Raw genomic sequence first — 22167 nt, 5'->3', positions numbered from 1 at the left:
GAAACGCACGCTTTTCTGTCAATATTTGGAAGATTCTTCGTTATTTGTTGCAAATATATTAGAAAGAAGGAAATCTGCGAACGCATACAGTTCTGTTTTAAAGACCGAACTTATACGATAAGATGTTTATTCAGATGTCTTTAAAATTCCAAAATTCCAGAATAACAGTGATTATTAGATTCAGTAACAATAACAGTAATTATTAGAAAGATGGAAACGAATTGTATTTCTGTGAAACGAATTTTAAAGAACACTCAAATGTCTCAATTTACTTTAACCTTATTAAAAATTAAAATGCGTTTGTTTTATAACAGAGAATTCTTTCTTAGTTCCTTCGCGCGTGCTATCTGTAAATAAAAATCTTTGTAACATTGTTTATAATCATATTATTGTAATTCACGCACTTTTGAGAACACATTTTTACAATTTTCACAATTCTTATAATTTTGTATAATTCTCATAATTCGTACTAGATTCTCACAGTAATATTTTTGATATTTCAGATTGGCGTATTCGGTTTTGGAGCAGCAACGACTGTTTTAATCACCGACATCGCCAAATACACGATCGGCCGACTGAGACCCCATTTCATGACTCTTTGTGTGCCTAGCATTAATTGTAGCCTGCCTGAAAATCAGCACAGGTATATCGAGAACTACGTCTGCACCGAGAACATCTCGACCAGACTTCTAAAGGAGATCAGGTAAATACTTCTCTCTTTACGCGAGAAATCCAGCGACCCTTTTATTCGACAGTGCGGAAACTACCATTTAAAGCCACCGATAAACTTCGTGTAATACTCGTTCGACTTCAATCGGACAAGTTAATTAGCTTGCTCGAGTGCGAGTAATCTTAATGAAATTCAAATGACATTCAGAAAAGTCTGCGTCGTTTGAATTTTCTATTTCTTCGCTTAGATCTTATTTCGATTCAATTAGATTCTATTTTAATCTCGTTCGAATTCAATTAGATCTCCGATCGAAATTGATCTCTGAATTTTTCCTTGACTTTTCCAATGAAAGGAACAACCCGAGATTAGAAGATGAAAAATAAATGAAAAACAACTTTTGAAATAATTAAACGACGTATGATCGTTAATTATATCAAATATTATCTTTTTTAACTTAATAATATTCTACGAAAGCAATAATAATATTAATAATAAAATCATTATGGTCTCTTGATCTATAATTTCATGAAGAAGTCCTGTAAGAAGAAAAAGAAACAAATAAGTACGCACTCCGATACTCTTGAACGATGGTGTATGTTGCAATACGTTTACCTTTCTCGTTAAATTGCTGTATAATGACCGTCATTATGTACGACCATGCCCCACCTTTCTGGTAATTTATCAATTTCTCTTCCATAAAAATCTTTCACTTCTTCGCTGAAACATCTCTTCAACTGCGCTCTTTACGGTACTTTGCATTCATTTTTCAAACGTGATTTACTTACGCGGATGAGACAATGAATATTGCTCCGTCTGGAAAATTCATAACGTCTTTGACAGTCGATATATCCTCTTTTCTATTTGCTAACATCGAAGGACGATTATTAATTATGGCGATGAATATTGGACGCGAAAAAAGGACGAAAGAAAAGAATGGAAGAAGAATCTCTAGCTGGAAGACGCGAGAAAAATTTCGTCATTTCGATTCATCAAAGTAATTGTATTTGTCGAAATAAAAAATATAAAACTATCGTATTTACATTGTTCAAATATAATAGCGCAATTTAGTCTTAAAGAATCGATTTGCGATTTCACCGAGTCGACCGAGTTCACGTTCAAAAGTGTGAATTCATTAAACACCATAGACTCGAGAATTATTCACCGATCCCCCGCTGAGACTTTGTACATTTGACTGAATTCAAGTAGCGGAAATTTAAGTGTGACCATTCGACGTACCATGGCAGTGCCGCCAGTACGAAAATATGTAGCGCTTGCTATAGGAATTAACTAGATACGTCACGATTAAGGAATTTGATGTCTGTTGTGCAAGGATAATTTTCAGAAGTGGAATATCAGCTGAAACTAACGATTGCTATCGTTCGAGGAAACGGCAACTACTAAGCTGCCATTACGCGTAAATTATATACGATTGAGGAATTCAGATAAATTGGTAGCGAAGTTTCATCGTTTCAAAAGGCTTAACCAAGACGGCGAATGATATTTTCTATATCCATTGTATATGGTAATAATCTAATAAATAAATTCCATTGTTCCGAGAGAATTTCGATAAAATTAGAGATCGCAACTTTAGTCTCTTTTGCATGCAAAATGGATCTAATATAATTCAGACGATAATAATCTAATAATTAAATTCCATCGTGTGGAAAGAATTTGAATAAGACCAGAACGTGTAACTTTAATCTTTTCGCGTGCAAAGTGGACGTAATTAAATCTAGATAGCAAGCTTTAATCCACTAAATCTTAAATTGTACTACGTTGTAGGCGAAGCTCGATAAAACCCATACAAATACGAAGCCTCGAATTTGCATGGTGCGTGTTACACGGCTATATACCGGAATCATCGGCACGTTTAATTCGCCATTGAACATCTCGAATTGAGAATCTTCAGGGCAATACCCTTTTGGTATCTGAGATCGGAAAACATCGAATCGCGTGACGGTAACAATTGCGGACGCAGTTGCGGAACAGCCTACGTAGAATTAAAGTTGATGGAAAGGAACGATCGCTTTCGTTATTTTTTACACACTTAATGACCATGGAATGTATATGAAGAAACGAGAACCGACCAGTCAGAGTCGACCTGCTTTTTTCTCTTTTTAGTTATCGCGTTTTCACTTCGCTTCGAGGTAATTTCAGAAGGTGATACCTTATATCGAAATTATCCATGTAAATTTATCGATGCAACGATTGGAAAATATTCCATCGGCAACGATCCTGATCTAACAAACATATCGATCATACCGATCTTTAGGATCAACTCGACAACTTAATTTTTAGTTTTCATTTTGAATATTTGTCCGAAGTCGTCCATATTTTTTGCCAAATTTTCTTTCCATATTTCGCCACGGTCTCTCCTCGAATTCTATCAATTTTTGCTTAGTTTACGATCAAAGCTTATCGTTCGCGTATTATTTTATTCTCAGGCCTGCAATTTATATTATTCCTTTTATCAGCTTGATCATATTCCTCGTCTTGCTTTGGCTCGTTTTCCAGTCAATAAGACCAAGAAAAATAGAATGTAAGAGGAAACTTACCTCGTCTACCACGTTCTACAAATGTTTCACAGATTCTTCCGTGTTATATACGTTCTGCGCATTCTTAAACCTTTAAATTCCCCGTAAACGAGAGGTACGGTTATTCTAATATGTACTTCTGACTAGGCTGTCGACTTCTCTAGGAGATTCATGGGGAAGCTGCGAAACAGAACGCATAATACGAAAACGTATAAAATACCTAAAGAATGGTACTCTTTCAGATATGTAACAACTAAAAGTATTTTCCATCTTTGTATCGACGTAGAAATATGAATTTGCATAAATATCTTACTCCGCGATATTTCTATTCATAGAGCTATGAATTGCCATAAATAGTCTACTTCCGACCAATAACCGTGTGCACCTCATTTCGTCGAGGTCTGGTTGCGATTCGTTGGATCGCGAAGTCATTGCCTGCTATTTGCTCTTCTCTTTGCTGGCTCGTTGCTTCGATAATCACTTTGATCCCTGGCCAGAACGTATTCGATCGGCTAGACATTATTATTTGCCTGTGCGTGCCTGTCTGTGAGTTTGTATGCGCGTATGGTTCAATCGCAACGGAATTTCGTCGGGCTTTTTGCCGGAGCCAGTGGCTCGAAGGCCGGTTTCAACGGATACGAGCAAAAAGGACCACTCTGGTGGCGGCAAATGACAATGAGCAGGGGCCTTGTACCCACTGGCGATTCGCATGCACGGGATTCGATCCGAATCATGACCCACCGGGCCCTATTCGACCCGCAACGGAAACACTGTTACACGCAACAATTACCCTGAACGCACCTTAGTCATTGTCGCGTTGACAACAATGCTACATTTGCCATTAAGCGTTTTTATTCGAATTTTTCACCCCCTGACTCTTTATCCATTGTTAGGTCGACGATTTCTTTCCAGAGATTTATTTCAGTCGAGTAACTTTCAACCTTTTCCTTTCCAGAGATCCGCGAAAGTTCGATTACGTCGTTTCTTGAGTAGTGTCGTATTTGTTAGGTGTACGAGTGAATAATTTCTCAGTGAAGCTGAAAGTTTGTAAAAATAAAAGAAAGAATGAAGATATAGCGACAATTTTTTTTTTTTTGAGTTTTAGAGAAATCTGAACAAGTTCCGGGGTACGTATTATAGTTCCTAATTTACTATGCAAGCGGTGCTCCAGCCAAATGTTTAAAACTTTTTGCGATAAAAGCGAAGATCTAACGGAGAGTTATGAAAAAATAGGAATTCGCTTGGAGGTAAGAAGTTTCGTGATAAATGTGATCTAAAAAAATTATTCTGGGGTTTTATACATGTGCGATCTTTCGAAAAAGTATGAAGAAATTTGCAAATCCTTTGGAAAGTACAATTATTCTGAGACCCGAGTTTCCGGGATTTTTGGGTAGATTATTTATTCATGCAATTATCAAAATTGATAACGATTTATAAAGATCAATTGAAAAATTGCAAACAATAATTTATTACAATTGCAAAGAAGTTAGAAGATACATAAAATGAATAGGCAGCCAGCTACGCTCGTTAAGGCCCAGAACTGAAGACGACGCGTCGCGAGTTCGAATCCTCAGCATGAATAACTGCAAAAAGGGGACGGAAAACCAATGAATAGAAATAAAATATATAAACAAATTCACGTACCAAAAGACAGACAATACGAGTCGTTGAATAGCGCACAATGCTCACTTTACCTTGGAAATTTCAGAATTAAAATTCTGAATCGGATTCAACGAAGTAAACAATAATATTTGGGCGGTGAAAGCCTGGCAGGTGTAAGCTGTTTCAGGCGTGGAAATCACAAAGTCCGACACCTTCGTTTCGGAGAAATTAGACAATGAAAGTTTCACCTGCAACTCAGCGACCCATATCGCTGGCGGAAGGTTAAAGTATTATTCGTCGTTGCTTTCTAGAACTTTAAGCCATGTTTCAGGCAAGTGACGGATTTCACCGTGAAAAGATGCTGTGTCTTTGGACAAGATCCAATCGTCAAGTGATATTTCTGTATCTATAATTGAAAAGATGTATCGGATAAAGGTGCGTTGAATCGATCGGAACAAGTACGTAGTAATCGGGAATCGTGTAATGTCTAGTGAATAAACTGACAGCTGCGAGACGTCTCAAACGAGACTCCTCGTGATGTCTTCCGTCGTAGAATCAGTGTGTGGTCTGGCGTTGTCACGTAGCAATTTCACAGTACGTTCTCCTTTGTCAGTGCCCTGGCTATTGGAAGCAAAAGCTAAAAAGCACAACATTTTTACCGTGGTGGAACTTGTTGTGTGAAACACTTTTAAATAATAACTTGTACTGAAAAATTATTCGTTATTCGCTTGTACACTTAATACGCGTTAATATATATGCAATGTTTTTAGTATTATTTATGTAATTTATTCATGTAACTGTAAAAGTAAAAATCTTTGTATGGTATTCATTACTATATTATCTAAAATTTCATCTTACCATTTTTATTTTATTATTTAAATATATATAATATATAGTGTAGTAAATCATATATCAATAACATATTGTACATTGTTTTCTAGAACTAGAACTATCCATTGTTTTTGTATTAACTAGAACTACCGATAGTTAACACGAAGCTATTTCTACCACAACCAGTGAAAATGACTGGCCTTTAAAAATACGTAATAATAGAATATTTGTATATTTATTGATTTATTACTTTTTTACAGAAGGAACTCCATGTTACGTAGTACATTTTTCATATTATTAATCCATCTGGGACCATGATCTCTAAACGAAGGTTGACACATTTCTAAAATTGTAGAACCAGTCGTTTTAACTAGTGTGGTATTTCTAGCGTTAGCATCTAGCGATCTAGCGATCGATCCGCAATTTTCCTGATAACTGATATCGTCATGTCGAACGATAAGCAGTACAAATTTTAAAAACGTGTGGCAAATTGTACGAAACGAGGAAACTGGTTAATTGTGGTTCGATAAACAGATTGCAGGACCTTCTTACACTTTGTCAAGTACCGGTCATTTTCACTGGTATTGGTATAAGTAGCCTTGATACAAAATTATTTTCAGTTTCAATACATAACAAACAAAATAAAATTCATTATATTATTCTTTTAGTTATCGCTGCGAAAGTCATTACATCATCGTGAAAATAAAAAATATAACATGAAGTAGGAATTTTCAAATAAAATTGTAAAACCAGTTAACTTGACTGGTATGATAGTTCTAGTGTTAAAATCAGACAATAAAATAGACCCTTTTACACTTTGTCAAGTACCAGTAATTTTCACTGATATTGGTATAAGTAGCCTTGATACATTATTTTCAGTTTGAATACATGAAAAACAAAATAAAATTCATTATATTATTCTTTTTAGTTATCATTGCGAAAGTCATTACGTCATTGAATTTTCAAATAAAATTGTAAAAGTTCTACCGGTAGTGTTAATGGTATTTGTAATGCTTCCAATCGTTAACTGTAAATTTCAGCTACTGACATTTAATTCTATCTTCGAACAGTACTTTCCTTATTCCCATTTTCTCGTAATTCATCAATACATTTTGGCACGGATGGCATACGTTTCTTCGTACGAAGTAACATGAATTGCGCGAATTGTAGTTGGCAATAGTTGTATGTAAGTTCTTTTTAGTCCAATAATGTATGTATTTAGGTCGTTGAATCAAAGCGAACATACTTCTAATTCACATACGGTTTTGTAGCGATGAAAGGGCTAAAGCTAGTAGTCCCTGACGCAAACGTAGACTTTTGCCACGAGTATTATAGCTGATTGACATTGACGTCTTTTGCTAGGCTGTAATTGATCGTGGTACTACCGTCTTCACATATAGACAAGCGCTTGCATATTAATTACACGAGTCAACGTTGTTTGCATGCGAATTGTGTTATTAACGAAAGAATCAATAAAAATTCAACGCGTCGAGATAATAAAGCATTTTGATGTTTCCTTACGTTCCGAGAAATATTTTGCAATTTATTACACAAACGACATATCCAATTTTTCTTCCAAGTGTTTTTTTTTTCTTTTTGTAATTTCAAGCAGGAAGTCACATCATAAATAGTGAAATATCTTCCAGGTAATGTTCCTCCTCTGATACTTTTTCTTATTTTCACATTAGACAAATCCACGTTTCCTAGTGTTTTACTAAAAAATTCAAAGACTCGACTATTCAGGAATTCTAAGAGCTAAATATTCAAAAATTCCGTAAGAAATAATCGCGTTCAAGCTAAAGCTTTAAATCGTTGTTTTATAATTGTAAAACTGACTATGCTGTAAAAATTGTTCTATAATTTTAAAATATCTCTAATGTACGTGATTGAAATTTAATCGGTTAATGTTCGATGCTACATACTTTTTGAGATGCTTACACCCATCGCTACTTCTATTACACTTCAACGACTCGTAGTTCCAAAACAGCCGATATAAATTGACAATTCTTCTTCTGTTCTTTCGCTGTAGGTCTAAAATCGATTCTGCCGAAATCGATCCATTTGTCAAAACACGTCCAGCTTTTAACAAGAGTGATTTATCTACGGTTAGGCGGAGGTCGCTATACAGTCGACGCACTCTATAATTTTGGAGTATAATTCTTCGATTGTAGAAGCTTGTAGGTAGCGTATAATTTTCTGGAAGCGTGTAATTCTTTGCTTGCCGATTTAAAGAACAGGAAGGGAGTATGCGTTCGGCTGGAAGCTTCCGGTTTTCAACGTGTAATTATGGGTCCCCTTTCCGAATATCGCTTTTCGGTATACTTCATCGTTATTTCATTTATTAGAATAATTGAATAAAATGACGCCTTGTTTCTGACTATGATCGTTATATTATATCGTAGACTGTCAGAATTGGACAATAAAAATAAAAAGGGCTTTTGCCCTTATCGAGTATTTTAATAAAAATAATTCGAACGGTATTGACATTGAATTCACAATTTACGTTTGAATGATTTCGTATCGTAATCCTTTTTAACGAAACGGAAAAATGAAAAGAATTTTAATTGTGTTTCATTGTATTCGAATAAATCGTTTGACAGGGAAGAAACAACTTGTTGCGAGAATGATCATCTTGCAATCAGCGTGGAATGAGTTATTCGATCGGAGAGAATCGTTGCGCTAATTTTCAAGGAAAAATGGAAAAAGAAACATTCGAGCGCAAAAGTGTTCGACTTACAACGCAAGAGACAGTTGCGATTAGTTTGAGCTTTTGATAAAGCTTTCGCGTTTATGCTCGGCCAAGGTGTTCCGCTTTAACGTTCTTAATAAACATTTGAATCACGCGTTTCGCCACTTTCTTTCCTTTTCTTTTGAATATTTAACAGGATTTAATAAATTGTATCAAGCCCGCAGTTATAATTACAAACTTTTATAACGCCTGGCAGCTCCATAAAAAGGCAAGGTGGCATGAATATTAATATCATGATCTGTTTATGTTGCTAGAATTATACCGGACGCATAAAACAGGATAATGACACGTAATTTTCATTAGCATTTTTACCGGAACTGGCAGTATTTTTAACGCATTCACAAATAACGCGCAACGTTATACGATTACGCGTGAAAGTTGATACATAACCACTTTGTACAATAATTTGCCATATATAATTATGCGTGAAAGTCGATGCATAATATCAAAATGTCAATGATAAGTATGCAGCATAAACATATATATATATATATATATATATATATATATATATATATATATATATATATATATATATATATACAGGCATGTCCATACTATAGAATTATAGAGACCGTAACAGAGAATAAATATCGTTTTTCCCATTAAAACTTAACGTGCAAATAAATTAAGCGAGGAGGTTTATTAATTTATTATCGGCTTATCGATATTTATTGATACTTTTATTCGATACGAGCGATATTTAATCAATATGATATCGCAATCAGAAATATCCCATCGTCACAAATCCGCTAACTTCGTATAACGACACGATTCGCAGTAATTAAAGCGAACTATACGCGTTCTTCGATATAAAACGGTGATTGTCGACACGTTAGAAAAACTAAATGACGGAGATAATGGAGGCTGAATAGCGTAATTTCCGGTTCCGGGTAACCCCGTTCGATCGAAAAGGATCGAACTGCAAGGCGTAACTAAACGAACCAACCAACGGAGGAGGAGATTATTCCAGAGGCCCATTATTAAGCCCACAATCAGAAATTATACTCTCTTCCTCCTTTCTTCTTTCATGTTCTTGTACCTCGAGGAAATTGTAGGAGCTCGTTATCGCGCGCACAGGAGAAAGAACGGACCTTTCTTTACCGGTAGCCGCTTTGCTATACACTTTCGTTCAAAAGTTAGGCATCAAGTAGCTCGAAAATAAGGATTCGTGTAACGTGATCTTGGCAGCGAGTCTTTTCTCTAGTAGCTGAGAAAGATTATTTTTTTATCAATTATTAAATTTATTTTATAAATTGAAATTATTCGACAGTATCGTTAGTCCTCGCATTATACAGGGTGGTTGGTAACTGGTGGCACAAGCGCAAAGGGGGTGATTCTACGCGAAAAAAGAAGTCGAAAATGTAGAATAAAAATTTAAAAAATTAAAAAAATAACGTCAATCGAGACAACGATCTACAGTGAGATCCGTTATAACGAGACGCGATAAAGTGCAGGCGTACCGAGCCAAAATTCAAAGTCGATTTTCTCGAAGACAAAGCCTCGAACGAAAAATTGTTATTCTATATTTTCGACTTATTTTTTCGCGTAGAATCACCCGCTTTCCGCTTGTATCCCCCAACCACCCTGTATTACGTTACATTACAGCGCGTTATATCTTTACGTTATATTACGCTCCTTTCGTAAATTACGTGGTTTTTCCTAAAATCTACATTTATCCATCCATGAAATATACAATTTCAAACAATGATAATACAACAAACAATAATACGTTCAATTGTTCAATAGCGGAAACGTGTATTGTTTGGATAGTTTTATACAGAATGTCCCAATTTTTTCCGATCAAACGTTGTCGCTATATTCCACAGGACAAGACAAGACGACGAGTCAAGATACAAAATGTAAAAATAAAATATGTAAAATAAATGTCATTGGTAGCATTGTTAAGGAGATATAATACAAAAAAAAAGAAGGAAAAGCGGTATACGAAATGAGCGGTAACGAACGTGCTACGGCACGAGATAAGAATAGATCAGGCATATTTACATACAGTAGTAGTCACGAAGCATTATGTTCAATACTTCTTCTATAGATCCAGCTACAACTCCATTTCAAAATGATTACCATTCCTGTCAATACAAGAGTGACAGCGGCAAAAGATTGAATTTGTTATTCTTCGCAGTTCTCGTTTACTGCGTTGAAGTTGAAGTCGTACAAGTATTATGATACCTTGAGATTATTACTATATGTAAATGTCCCTGATCTATTCGTACTTTGTGCGGCGGCAATGCACGTTCGGTATCGCTCATTTCGTACGTCGTTCTTTATTTTTTTTTTTTTTTTTACTGCAACTCTTTAACAACGTTTTCAATGACATATACTTATATGGCATTTTTTCCTTATCTTGACCTATAAAATATGCTGACAACGAAAGAACTGGGACACAAAGAACAACGCGCATAAACACGACAATGGATTAAAAAACGAGAATAGATTATTGTTTGCGCTTATCATTCATTTAATCGATAACCTTTTGGTCTACTTTAGTCGATCAACGATCTTCTAATCAAAGTTGAATTACAAAATATTTCTTTATCTTACGAACGTAAAAAGAATAATGTTCGCTGTTAGGATTATCAATCCGGTAATATTTCTACTGATAATTATTTCTGACAATTTCTGTCGATTCGTTCGTGGATGGAAACCAACGAGGTAGTTGCAACCTCGAAACAGGTGATCCCTAACTTTTGACCGACAGTGTAGACGCACCGAAGTGTATCACGGTTCATCCGCCCTTTGCGTGTGCTGGGACAGTTTTATGTATAGAAAGATTTGAAGAATCGACGATAAAAGGCTGACAGAGAATTCATTCATACGTCCCACCCTCCGGCTCGTTCAACCAAAGGGGACCAGCGTTTCCTCATCTTCCGGACTATAGTACTTCTACCACGCTTAGCCTCGTGCTCATCGTGCCTTCTGCGAATTGCCTTAATTCGGTGTCGGTTAGGATGCCAGTTTTTTAGAAACCATTATGTTATTACGTTTGGAACTGTCTCGTTTGTTAGCGTCGAATATGTTTGGAAGATAGCAGGCTTTGTTGAGTTTGCTGCCAGTGCCTTAAATATCAAGGTTATTCAACAACTTCTTATCACTTTTGACACCCGGTAGTAATACGTTTTATCGTGTTTATTTTTGTATATTCCTATCTATATCGTATATTTATTTTGTTTCTCTTTTTCGCGCGTATTTTACTCCGCGTATTTTATTTCTCCACTGACACTGTCGGTTCGCAGGTGATTGAAATTGTTTGGGTTAGATTCGAATCAGATTGTATAATCTCGATTTGTACTCTGCGCTTTACTACGGCAGAAATCAACGGTAGAGAAGTAAAGATAAAAGTTTCTTTTATAAACAGATCTTACATTCTGATGACAAATTGACGGAAAGCTTTCGATCTTATCCGCGACAGTGAACATCCGGAGGAACACGCGTCGTTGTCCGACTATAAATGTCTATTCTACTTAAGATTCTTCTTCCAGTTTAGAAGCTATTACGTGTAATACTAAGTCTTCCTTCTATTTACATGATTATTCAAAACACACGGTATTAAAAGGGATTACATTTTATATACCGCGTGACCAGCAGAATAAAGCGATAAAATGCTCACTACGGATAGCTCCCTGATCTCCACTCCTCTTTATCTTCCAGTAATCTGAAGTGGCTAATAAACGCTGCAATTATCAGCAGGTAAATTAGTTTCCACGACGGATACGCATCTTAATCGAAGAATAAAAGAAAGAGAGCAGGGGAAAGCAGTTTCCCCGAATAATTACTTATTCAAACAATCGACCGGAACGAAACAGCCCACGAGCACGCATTAAAAGGGACTAAAAAGTCGAGCTTGGCAAATATTGCCGCGGCGCCGACGCAGAAAAGAGAAAATAAAGGAGAAAAAGATAAATAGAGGGAAAGGGTAGATAATGTCCGATTAAAGGTGCAGTTTTTTGATGGCCAATTACTCTTACAGATAGAAGCCTGAGTTCGCCCAGCCCCTGCCTTCTTTCTCTTCCTCTTTCATCCTCTCTTTCTCTTCCTCTTTTATCCTGCTGTTCGTCTCGGTACTCCCATCGGAACATCTTCCGCCGAATCTTTACGATCCACGCTTCGGGGTACGCGTTGCTCGATTGTAATCGCCACGGAACACGCCCTGGAATTAATCCTGATAAAATTAATAGGGTCCTATTACCAAACGCGTGTACTGCCTGGAACAGCAGGCTCTTCTTCTGCTTTTGTTGTACATGTGTCGCTGTATTATATTTATAAAATTGATGTATTATATTATAAGCATAATAACTGGCTTGTAACCTCTTTTCGATTCAATTGCCATCGCTTAAGGTTCCGCGAACTTCTCCGTCCTTTCTTTGTAGAAACTTGGCTGGTTGAACGTCTCGGAGTATTACAACGCGTTCTGCAAGTAATTGTGATAACATAGACCGCGAATTTTTATGCATTTGTGCGAAATTTAAAGGTACAAGAGCGCGCACAATGCGTATGACAGTAGCCGTTATGATATTTGGACAATGAAACGAATTTCTATTTACCTTGAATTTCTTTAAAAGGAATTTTAATTCGCCTAAGTATTCGCGCTCCAATGATAAATTTGGTAATTATATAATAAATGGATCTCATCAGCAAATGAGTGTACTGGCTTGGTTAGACTCTTTTTGTGTTTTTATTATCTTGGCTATCGATATATCGTATTTATAAAATTGGCGTATTATATTGTGACCAATAACGCGATCTTTGTTAGACTAAATCCACGTCATACTAACTTCCGCGAACTTTTCAATCTTTTCCTTATTTCTATCGTATTGGGCATTTTTATTATATATATTCTCAGAATTGATGTATTATATTATAATCAACAACGTGCTTTCTGTTAAAGATCGATTAATAATATTAAAAATACAAACTTATCAATCCTTTCTTGTCTTTTAATTAATTGGTCAAACATATTAATATACCTCGCGAGCACACTGCTAATGTTTATGCAGTTTTTATGGGAAATTTCAATGTACACAACTTCGTGGAATGTACGTAATTGCACGAAAGTCTGTGTATAAATATGCGGAGCAAATTCACAGAAATATGTGTTTGTAAATATATAAAGCTGCAGGAATATCCGCGATCTATTTATGAGTAGTACAGTTTTTCTGTAGCTTTTCTTTGAGCAAAGAAAAAATTTTTTAATGGGAAATTTCAATGTACAGAACTTCGTGGAATGTACATAGTGTACGAAAGTCTGTGTATAAATATGCGGAGCAAATTCACAGAAATATGTGTTTATAAATATATAAAGCTGCAGGAACATCGGCGATCTATTTATGAGTAGTACAGTTTTTCTGTAGCTTTTCTTTAAGCAAAGAAAAAATTTTTTAATGGGAAATTTCAATGTACAGAACTTCGTGGAATGTACATAGTGTACGAAAGTCTGTGTATAAATATGCGGAGTACAGTAAATTCATAGAAATATGTGTTTATAAAAATGTAAAGCTGCAGGAATATCCGCGATCTATTTATGAGTAGTACAGTTTTTCTATAGCTTTTCTTTGAGCAAAGAAAAATTTTGATAGGAACAACGTATGAAATTTATTTGACACGCTATAATTTATAACGTTGATCGTTTCAGATTATCCTTTCCCTCAGGACACTCGTCATTCTCGGCCTACACGATGATCTACCTCGCGGTAAGTTCCTCCTTTTCGTTCGTTTTTTCTTCAAATTTATGATTATGTACGATCGCCTGATTCCGTTATCGATTCATTTTTTTATTTTTTCTACGATGAGAAATTTGAATGGCAGCAACGGGATATCTGCTTAATGGTTTGGAATTTTTATCTTCTTTCTCAAAGTCGAATGGTAATTACTTATTTTCTGTTATTTTCTAAGTTGGAAGTAAAAAGAGTCGATCCCAAGCTCACTGTGATTTTTTACATTATGGTGCTTGATGATTTTTATAATTACGCGTACTCGTTAGATATGTAAATTTTCGTAAATTAAAACGTAGAATTATTTTCATTAAACGTTATGTGTTTGGAAAAAGAGAATAGTACGCGTAGTTTTATTTTGACCAAAGTTTCGTGTTTTGCTTGCAACGTTAGTTTCACGCAGTGAAAATATCGTTATGTACATTATCGATCTAAAATATTATTCTTATCTTGTATTATCTGTTCCGTGATTCGTATTAATTGTCAATTAAACAGATAACGGATGAGATTTAACGTTTATCAAATTCTTTAAATTTCTTTAAATACAAAATATACACGACAGAAACCATCGATTGAAATTAAAAATCGTATTTAAACAGATGGAGCGAATAAAATTCACATTCTTGTTAATTACGTTCAGCGTTTACTTTCCAAGCTGGTTGCAAGTTATAGGGTATGATATAAGATTCTTTTACTTTGTCATGAGCAAAATTATGAAATGCTTATTTAACGTTTGTGTCGTTCTCTATATCTGAAGCGAAGAACTCAGAGAAATAAATGAGTACCATAACGTAAGTGTGTAAATGACTACTTTTGTTATTTCTTTACACGCGTGTATCATTATGATATCAAGCATTACGTAACGTGCGTAAAAAATCCACCTTATATGACGTCTTTGTGCATATTTATTCCCTTTTTAATTTCAACATCATTGGCATACAGAACGTTTATTATTACGTTAACGTGCCTGTAATTTTTCAATTACTTTTACGAGAATTTAACCAAATGATTATGTATATCGATGGTCACTTGGTATCGACCGTTAACTAACGATAATTGTTTTACGAAGAAGCTGCAATTTACATAATTTAAAGATATAATTCGAAGCTATCGTAATTTTCGTTAAATAGAATTCTATATATTTTTATCTTTCCGGCGTTCTTACGATTTTTTTACTCGAAAACAATTTATATGATAATAGATCGACAAAAGTTCGAAAATAATTACGAATACATGAATATAAATGACGAGTGGTAAGCGGAAAATCGACAATTATTTTCAGTTCGTTGTGTTTCTTTTTTGAGAATAACGACGCTACTGTCACCGCTCGTTTCAACTGCTGTCCGTCGTTTATGCAGCATCCAATCGTCTATCCTCTTCACTCTCTTTATTTGCAGCGACGAATAACCATACAACGTTGTTTATCCTGAAATATTCCCAATAATCCCTTTCGAGACGTTTCCGTCGATGCCCCTTTCCAGCTTTTCTCTGCAAGATCAACAATCGAAAATCAACAGTCTCGTGAATTCCATTCACGGATCAACATCGTGCGAACTATCGTTTGATCGATGGTACTTTCCAGCTTTTTCCTCTTTCGCAAGATCAACGATCGAAAATCAACAATCTTGTAAATTCCATCTACAAATCGACATTATTTGAACAATCATTCACATGTCCTAACATTTGTACGTAAATTTACACGATATTCTCTCTTGTCAAGTGTTAAATTCATACTTCCAACAGCCTTTGTAACGTATTTCTCAGATTCAGATTTAGAAAAAGTTTACACAAATATCCCGACGATCGGTACCTTCGACTAACGGAAAACCGAACGAAAAAACTAACAGTTTTACCGTGGAATTTCTTGGCACTGGACGCGCGTCATCTCCCGTTAGATATTTTCTTACAACGTCGAACATCTTTTTCCATTGTAATTAGCTTGGAACCGAAGAGGAAAATTGAGATACGAAAATACGAGACTGACGGTAGAGTTAAATTCGCTGCTGAAAAGATCGACGTACGCGTGACACACGATTGGCTAATTTCACACTTTCGAAAAACCACGTTTCATCATCGCCAACCTACTGTGCTCCGCCTTTATCTCGCAGATTGCATCGCACACACCTTTTACTTTCTCTGCTTTTTTACAGCGTTGACAATACCACGTTACGAGGACAAAAAACGTTCCATTTCCATAATAACTCTTTCGATGGTGTGTGTGCAATTTCTCTATGTTTGTTTTGTTTCTATGGTGTTCTATAGCTGTACTTACAATTAAGGATGACATGGAAGGGTAGCAAGCTGTTGAAACACTTCCTGCAACTTCTGTGTATACTTATGGCCTGGTTCACGGCATTGTCACGAGTTTCTGATTATAAACATCACTGGAGCGATGTTCTGGCCGGCTCGACCCTTGGTACCATCGTGGCACTAGTCGTGGTGAGTATTATTCTCCTTAACTATCCCATTGTGCGATCATAAATTACACGCGATCGTGAATATGAAATATACGATGTATCGAGTTCGAACTTTTACGACCTCCGTTGGCCGTATTCGCTCGTGGAAACTAATCGGCAATACCGAGACGCTCTGCGTACATACGATGCAGCTCTAATTCATCTGCATTCTATTTATTCGAGGGAAATTTCACTGGGTCAGCCTGTGCACGAAAACCACAGCAGAGAAACGCGAATACGTATCCGTTGATTTTTCTATTTTAACGTCGCTTCGCGATTAGGAGGCAGATAATTTTAACGCGGTATAATTGGAAACGAAAAGAACGTTTTACGTTTTAACGTTGTTATATTACGACCAGCAATATTTTGATGGTTTCGAAGAGGATGCGAAAATGTACGTTTAACAATCCAAAATCAAATATAGGGACAATTTTGGTAATAGAAGATCGATCGATATCGAACATCGAAATTTAAAACAGCTTCCCTGTGTAAAACAGAAAACGTGATTTATTTCGTTGTATGATATCACGTGCTAGAAAATGAACAAATCGTGGATTATCGTGTTTGCAGCCGTGTGATCTACATATGTGACATATGCGAGCCTCCCAGAAGCGAAATTGATCGACTCTATTTTCTGTCAATTTCCTCAATTTCACCTGCACGATTAACGTCCAATTTAAAAACGAAGAGAAACAAAAAGAAAGGAAAAGAAAGTACTTCCGCAAGTTCACGGACAAACTTGAAAAATAGCGTTTGGTAAATTTCAAAGACAAGTGACCGTCGCTTTCTTTCGCTTTTCAATTTACCGAGTTGATCGATAGTGGCCTTTGAACGTCTCGCGTAATTCCCGGACAAATACACGGCTAATAATAATCAGTCGATCTTGGAATGATTTTTTTGCAGGCGAACTGCGTGGCGAACCTGTTCAAAGATCGGAGTCGTTGCTCGATGGATGAGAAACGCCGTGCAGCCGATTACGAAACAGGGGGCGGTACACAGGTGAATAATGGCTCTACTAATCGCAACTGTTGACCTAACGAGCTAGCTCTTCGCTTGCTGACCACACCAAGACCGTGACTCGTCTTCTAATTGTCTCTGGGGAGCTAGTCTGGTCTCAGGGAACAAAAGCACATGCTACTGGCCGCCTGAAGTCGAGTTATACGAAAAACATACGGTGTCCGAATGTTGGTGTCGCGAATTTTATTGTTCGACAGCGAAACTGCCTTACGCGCTGCTGGGGACCCTTCATCATCCGCCCACCTTCTCGGCGATTCTTCTAGACGTAGCCTGTTTCAACATGATCCATCATAATCATCATAATCATCATCGGCTGGTGTTCCATGCTGATCGTATTCCAATTAAAAAGAAAAGAAAAACAAAGAGAAAGGAGCAAAAAGCAGCAATATTTCATGGGATGGAACGGATTATTTGACGTACGAATTTCTCTTTTTCATACTAATGCTTCGCGACGAAGCTTCTTTTATCAACGTTCTCTACTTTCCATCGAGCTTCTGTGGGCAGTTTTAATACAAACTCTCATCTTTTATTATATGTCCCAAGTATCCCTTTAACGATGCAATCGATAAGCAAGCGATTCTACGTGGAAGAACAAATGGAAAGTGCAAAGTAACATCTTCTCGCATGATGACGATGATGATTCGTTACCGTGAAAACGAAATTCGGAAGTTTATCAATTATCAATTAAACACGTGGAAACTCTGTTCTCGCGAAAACGAGGCCGGATCGATTTTATTCGAACATTTTTCGCTCGTTTCCGCGCGTAACGATACAACGATCTGCCATCGATCGTTTATTCGTATTTATCGGTAATTAGCTAAGCTCGTATATCGGCACGTTCTGAAATTCCATTCTATCGAAAACGAAGCGCCGCGTAAATAAATTTCGTTCTATATCGTCGACTTATTTCTTCCACGTAGAATCATCCCCTTGCCGATTGTATCATGGTTACCGGGACAACCTGTATTTCGTTTCTTTTTTTCTTTTTTCCTACTTTTCTCTTTTGGTGGAAGCGAAGAGCGAACTATACATATATTATATGTGTCTTGTCGATGTCCTAGCTTTGTTGAAGGGACGTTCGTGTTATCGATACGTCGTCGTTATCCCTTATTTCGTCCAAATTGTCCGTTCAAGGAAGATCTAGCACAGGTCTGGTTCTTGTTATTTTATGTCTATTTTAGATGGTGATGTTTCTCTTTATTTTTTAGCCGATTTTATCGACGAGTAACCGAATTATTGCTTATACGTATAATTCGTTGTTGGCGCAATGATAGGCAAATATCGTTAATCTCTTATCGATAGTCGCGTTTAATGCGAGAATTTTTGTACAGGCAATGCAACCGTGTTTGTAGTTTCAGCGAAGATGTATTTATTTCTTGTTGAGCGTTATTTATTTATAGACAGGGAGAAAGAGTAAGCGAGCAAATATGTTTCCCCTGATTGTAGAGGATATATTGCTCGTTGTTCGCGAGAAGGCACGCTATATTTTTTAATTGGAGAGCAGAGCAGGCAAACGCGGTGTTAACGTTCATTTTTATTCTTGTACTATATTTTCGTAGATATTCTTGTTGGTATCTGGTGCTCTTGATCCTACTTACGCTAAAGTTGTTTAACTTTAAAAAAAAACGTACTACATATGCTAAGATACGAAAGGCGATTTTATTTTCTTCTTCTTTCCTTTTTTTTTTTTTTTGCGCTTAATTAGTCTCGAATTTCTTGAAAAGGTCGCAGAGGTAGCAAAATTTTCAGTATTGACCATTTTTTATCCTACACGTATACTATATTATAGTATGTCATTGAAGATGCACGATGAAGCACGCAAATATCATTCGTTGCTTGTTGGACGATTATGGTACGTATTGTTAGGTTTGCAAGTTTATCGTAGATTTAAATATAGATAATTGAGCGGCTCAGACGGAAAATGGTACAAGTGAGATACATAGAAATAAATTTCTATATAGAAAAGTCTGTATGCGTCGAACAATTTCAACAAATTATCTTACACAAAGTAACACAATTGTTTTTGCATTTTATTATACGACTAATATATGTATAAGCTACTAAGAGGCAGAAGAACGATAGAAAGAAATAACTAAAAGTACAGATACGTTTCGCAAATTCGCAACTTGGGTTGAATTATTTCTTTCAATCTGTTCGTTTGCTCCATACAAATAATTGTATCGTTGTTAAAAAAGAAAAGGATACGCTTGTACCGCTTTTCCATCGAGTCTGCTGATTCTTCGTTCAATGTGATCGTTTACGAATACATTTGCACAATATTATCTTAAGAATATGTTTAAAAAGAAAACATAGAAAAAAAAAAGATATCTGTAAAGAAAGATCTCCGATAGCGTGAAGAGATTCGCGTTTATTCGAATCTCCGGTTCCCCGCGAAAGCAATGGAATCTGTTATAATAGCAAATATATGATGCAATAATAAGTGGACTGTTCGTTACGAACGTTTAATGCAAAGTATTACAGTAAAGATGGTTAGTTAAATAAAAGGAAGGAGCAAGTAAGCGAATTAGTAATAAAAATTAGAAAAACTCCACGGAGCTATGTATAATCCTATTTGAATTTACAATTGTAGATCGTAAAACCATTTCGAATCTGTATACATTTCTAGATTATGAAAGTATAGGTTCTTAAATATTATACAGTAGACGTACGTGTTTTAGAGGACGAGAGGAAAGAGTTGGAAAAAGCAGAAAAGTTAGGAGACGACCCTCTCGTCCATTGATTTTCTATTCAAACTTTTTACGTAATTCGGATAGCCGACGTACTAGGTATGCGTGCTAACGTCTCTAAATCATTTTCGATATAATTATACCGATAGTACCTATATCGTACGATTTACGTATGATGTACGCGTACTAACGTATGCATGGTGCTTTGAAGCTTCACAAGGCGAGCCACGTAAACCGTTACGACAGCCAAATATCTTTCACCGTTTCATTCGATGGAACGAGATATTATGGAACTATAGGTTGGACAATTTATTTAAAAACGTATCGAAAAATAACAGACAGGCGAACGAGAAGCGAACCTCTTCGAATATTTCGGGTTTCCCGTGAAACAAAGTATCGCCAGACTGCAGCGTGTGCCAATCTCTTTTACAAGAAACGACGTTAGAATACTGCATAGGTAAAAATAAGAAAAGAATGTCTTAATATGTCTAAATAAAGAATGTCTAAATATGGACTCTTAAATGGTTTATCGAATACAGAATGTTAAAGAGGATTCGAGGAAAATCCATTTAGGAAAGGTTTTTAAAAAAGTTAAGAAACAGAAGAGACGATCCTTAATATTCAAGGTCTACCCTATATGTGTATAAAAGAATCGTATGTACAGTGATATGAAAGTTTCAACGCGATAGTTTGATTTGTAACAAATGCGTGACTCGCCTTGTGTAGAAGTAGAACCGTGATGTTCTACTATACGGCATTGCTGTATCATCAACTGGAAGTATTGTGTACCTGTACACTGTTGTAGTAGACAAAACCGTGTACGTTTATATGTTAAGATAGAAATCTTTATTTATTTTATAAAGGATATATATATACATCGTATATATATCGTATATTCGATTCGTTAACGAAAAGGATGTCAGAAAGAGACCAATAAGTGATATTTCAATTACTGTCTTCACCCATGGCCACTACTTTGCTAACTATAGCGACACTATCACGATAATCGAAAGCAAAGATTCTTCGGAGCAAATCTCTCCCTCTCTCTTCATTTTTCTTTTCATTTCAAGTAAAAAATCTTGTGTAAATGCATTATTCGTTCAGGTTTTCGTCATTCCTTTCTAAATCGAATCGTTGTATTAAGATAAAATTTGTGCTCGATGCATCCGGAAAATTCCTAGCAAAATATCCGAGTTTCGTATGCAGTCTCGATCGAACTAGATGAATCGTTAAACGAATTACTATTTCCTTCGCAGCATTTGCTTTTCTCTAATCTATTTTTCAGACAACCAATCGCAAAGCAACGTGATTGTTCTTAATCGAGACGATCATCCTCGTACGTCTTTAAAATTATTTTGCTCTCGAAGACAACGCTGTTGCCTTTTTTGCTGGAATTGCAGATGTATAGGGTTGTCCGTTGGTAACTTTACGAACAGCCTAACGTGTATAATACTCTCATAAGCGATAGCTTTCATCCGCAAATAATACCGCAATCGTAGCTTCTAATAACGCACTCCTACGAATTAATTACCAAGAATATTATCGCTTCATGTTCCTCTCAGACTTATTTCAGATACTATTAATGATTACTTACAATCAACCGTATGTATAACGTAACAATGCTTACGCGCGCATTAAACGGAAAAATATGGAATTGCTCTGCGTTTGCAGACCGTATCATACTAATCCAACGAACTTTCAGTGTCGCTTTTTACCACTTTTATCTATATATTTTAAAACTTAAAGATCAGTCGTACGTAGTTTATAGATACGGTGACCATATTCTCTGAGAGAAAATAATTTGCCTTGTAAGCTAATAATAATAATTTGCAAGCTTTGTTCCATCATATTTCCAAGCCGATTCGTGTCTGTGGTAGGAGTCCACGTATTGT

General features: G+C 36.1%; 1 protein-coding gene across 2 annotated transcripts in view; it reads left to right on the top strand.

Moving 5' to 3' along the window:
• The window catches only part of LOC117213758 (putative phosphatidate phosphatase), a 59551-nt gene that overhangs the window by 29547 nt on the left and 7837 nt on the right, over positions 1-22167 (top strand). For both annotated transcript variants that reach the window (XM_033459397.1, XM_033459389.1), the window contains exons 4-7: positions 504-703; positions 14037-14094; positions 16378-16554; positions 17475-17570. In XM_033459397.1, the coding sequence (XP_033315288.1) occupies positions 504-703; positions 14037-14094; positions 16378-16554; positions 17475-17570 (531 nt within the window). The remainder of the gene's footprint in view (positions 1-503; positions 704-14036; positions 14095-16377; positions 16555-17474; positions 17571-22167) is intronic.

Source organism: Bombus bifarius, unplaced genomic scaffold, assembly GCF_011952205.1.
Source record: "Bombus bifarius isolate JDL3187 unplaced genomic scaffold, Bbif_JDL3187 scf7180000007970, whole genome shotgun sequence".
Classification (NCBI taxonomy): Eukaryota; Metazoa; Arthropoda; class Insecta; order Hymenoptera; family Apidae; genus Bombus; species Bombus bifarius.
This window is presented reverse-complemented; position numbering and strand designations above follow the sequence as displayed.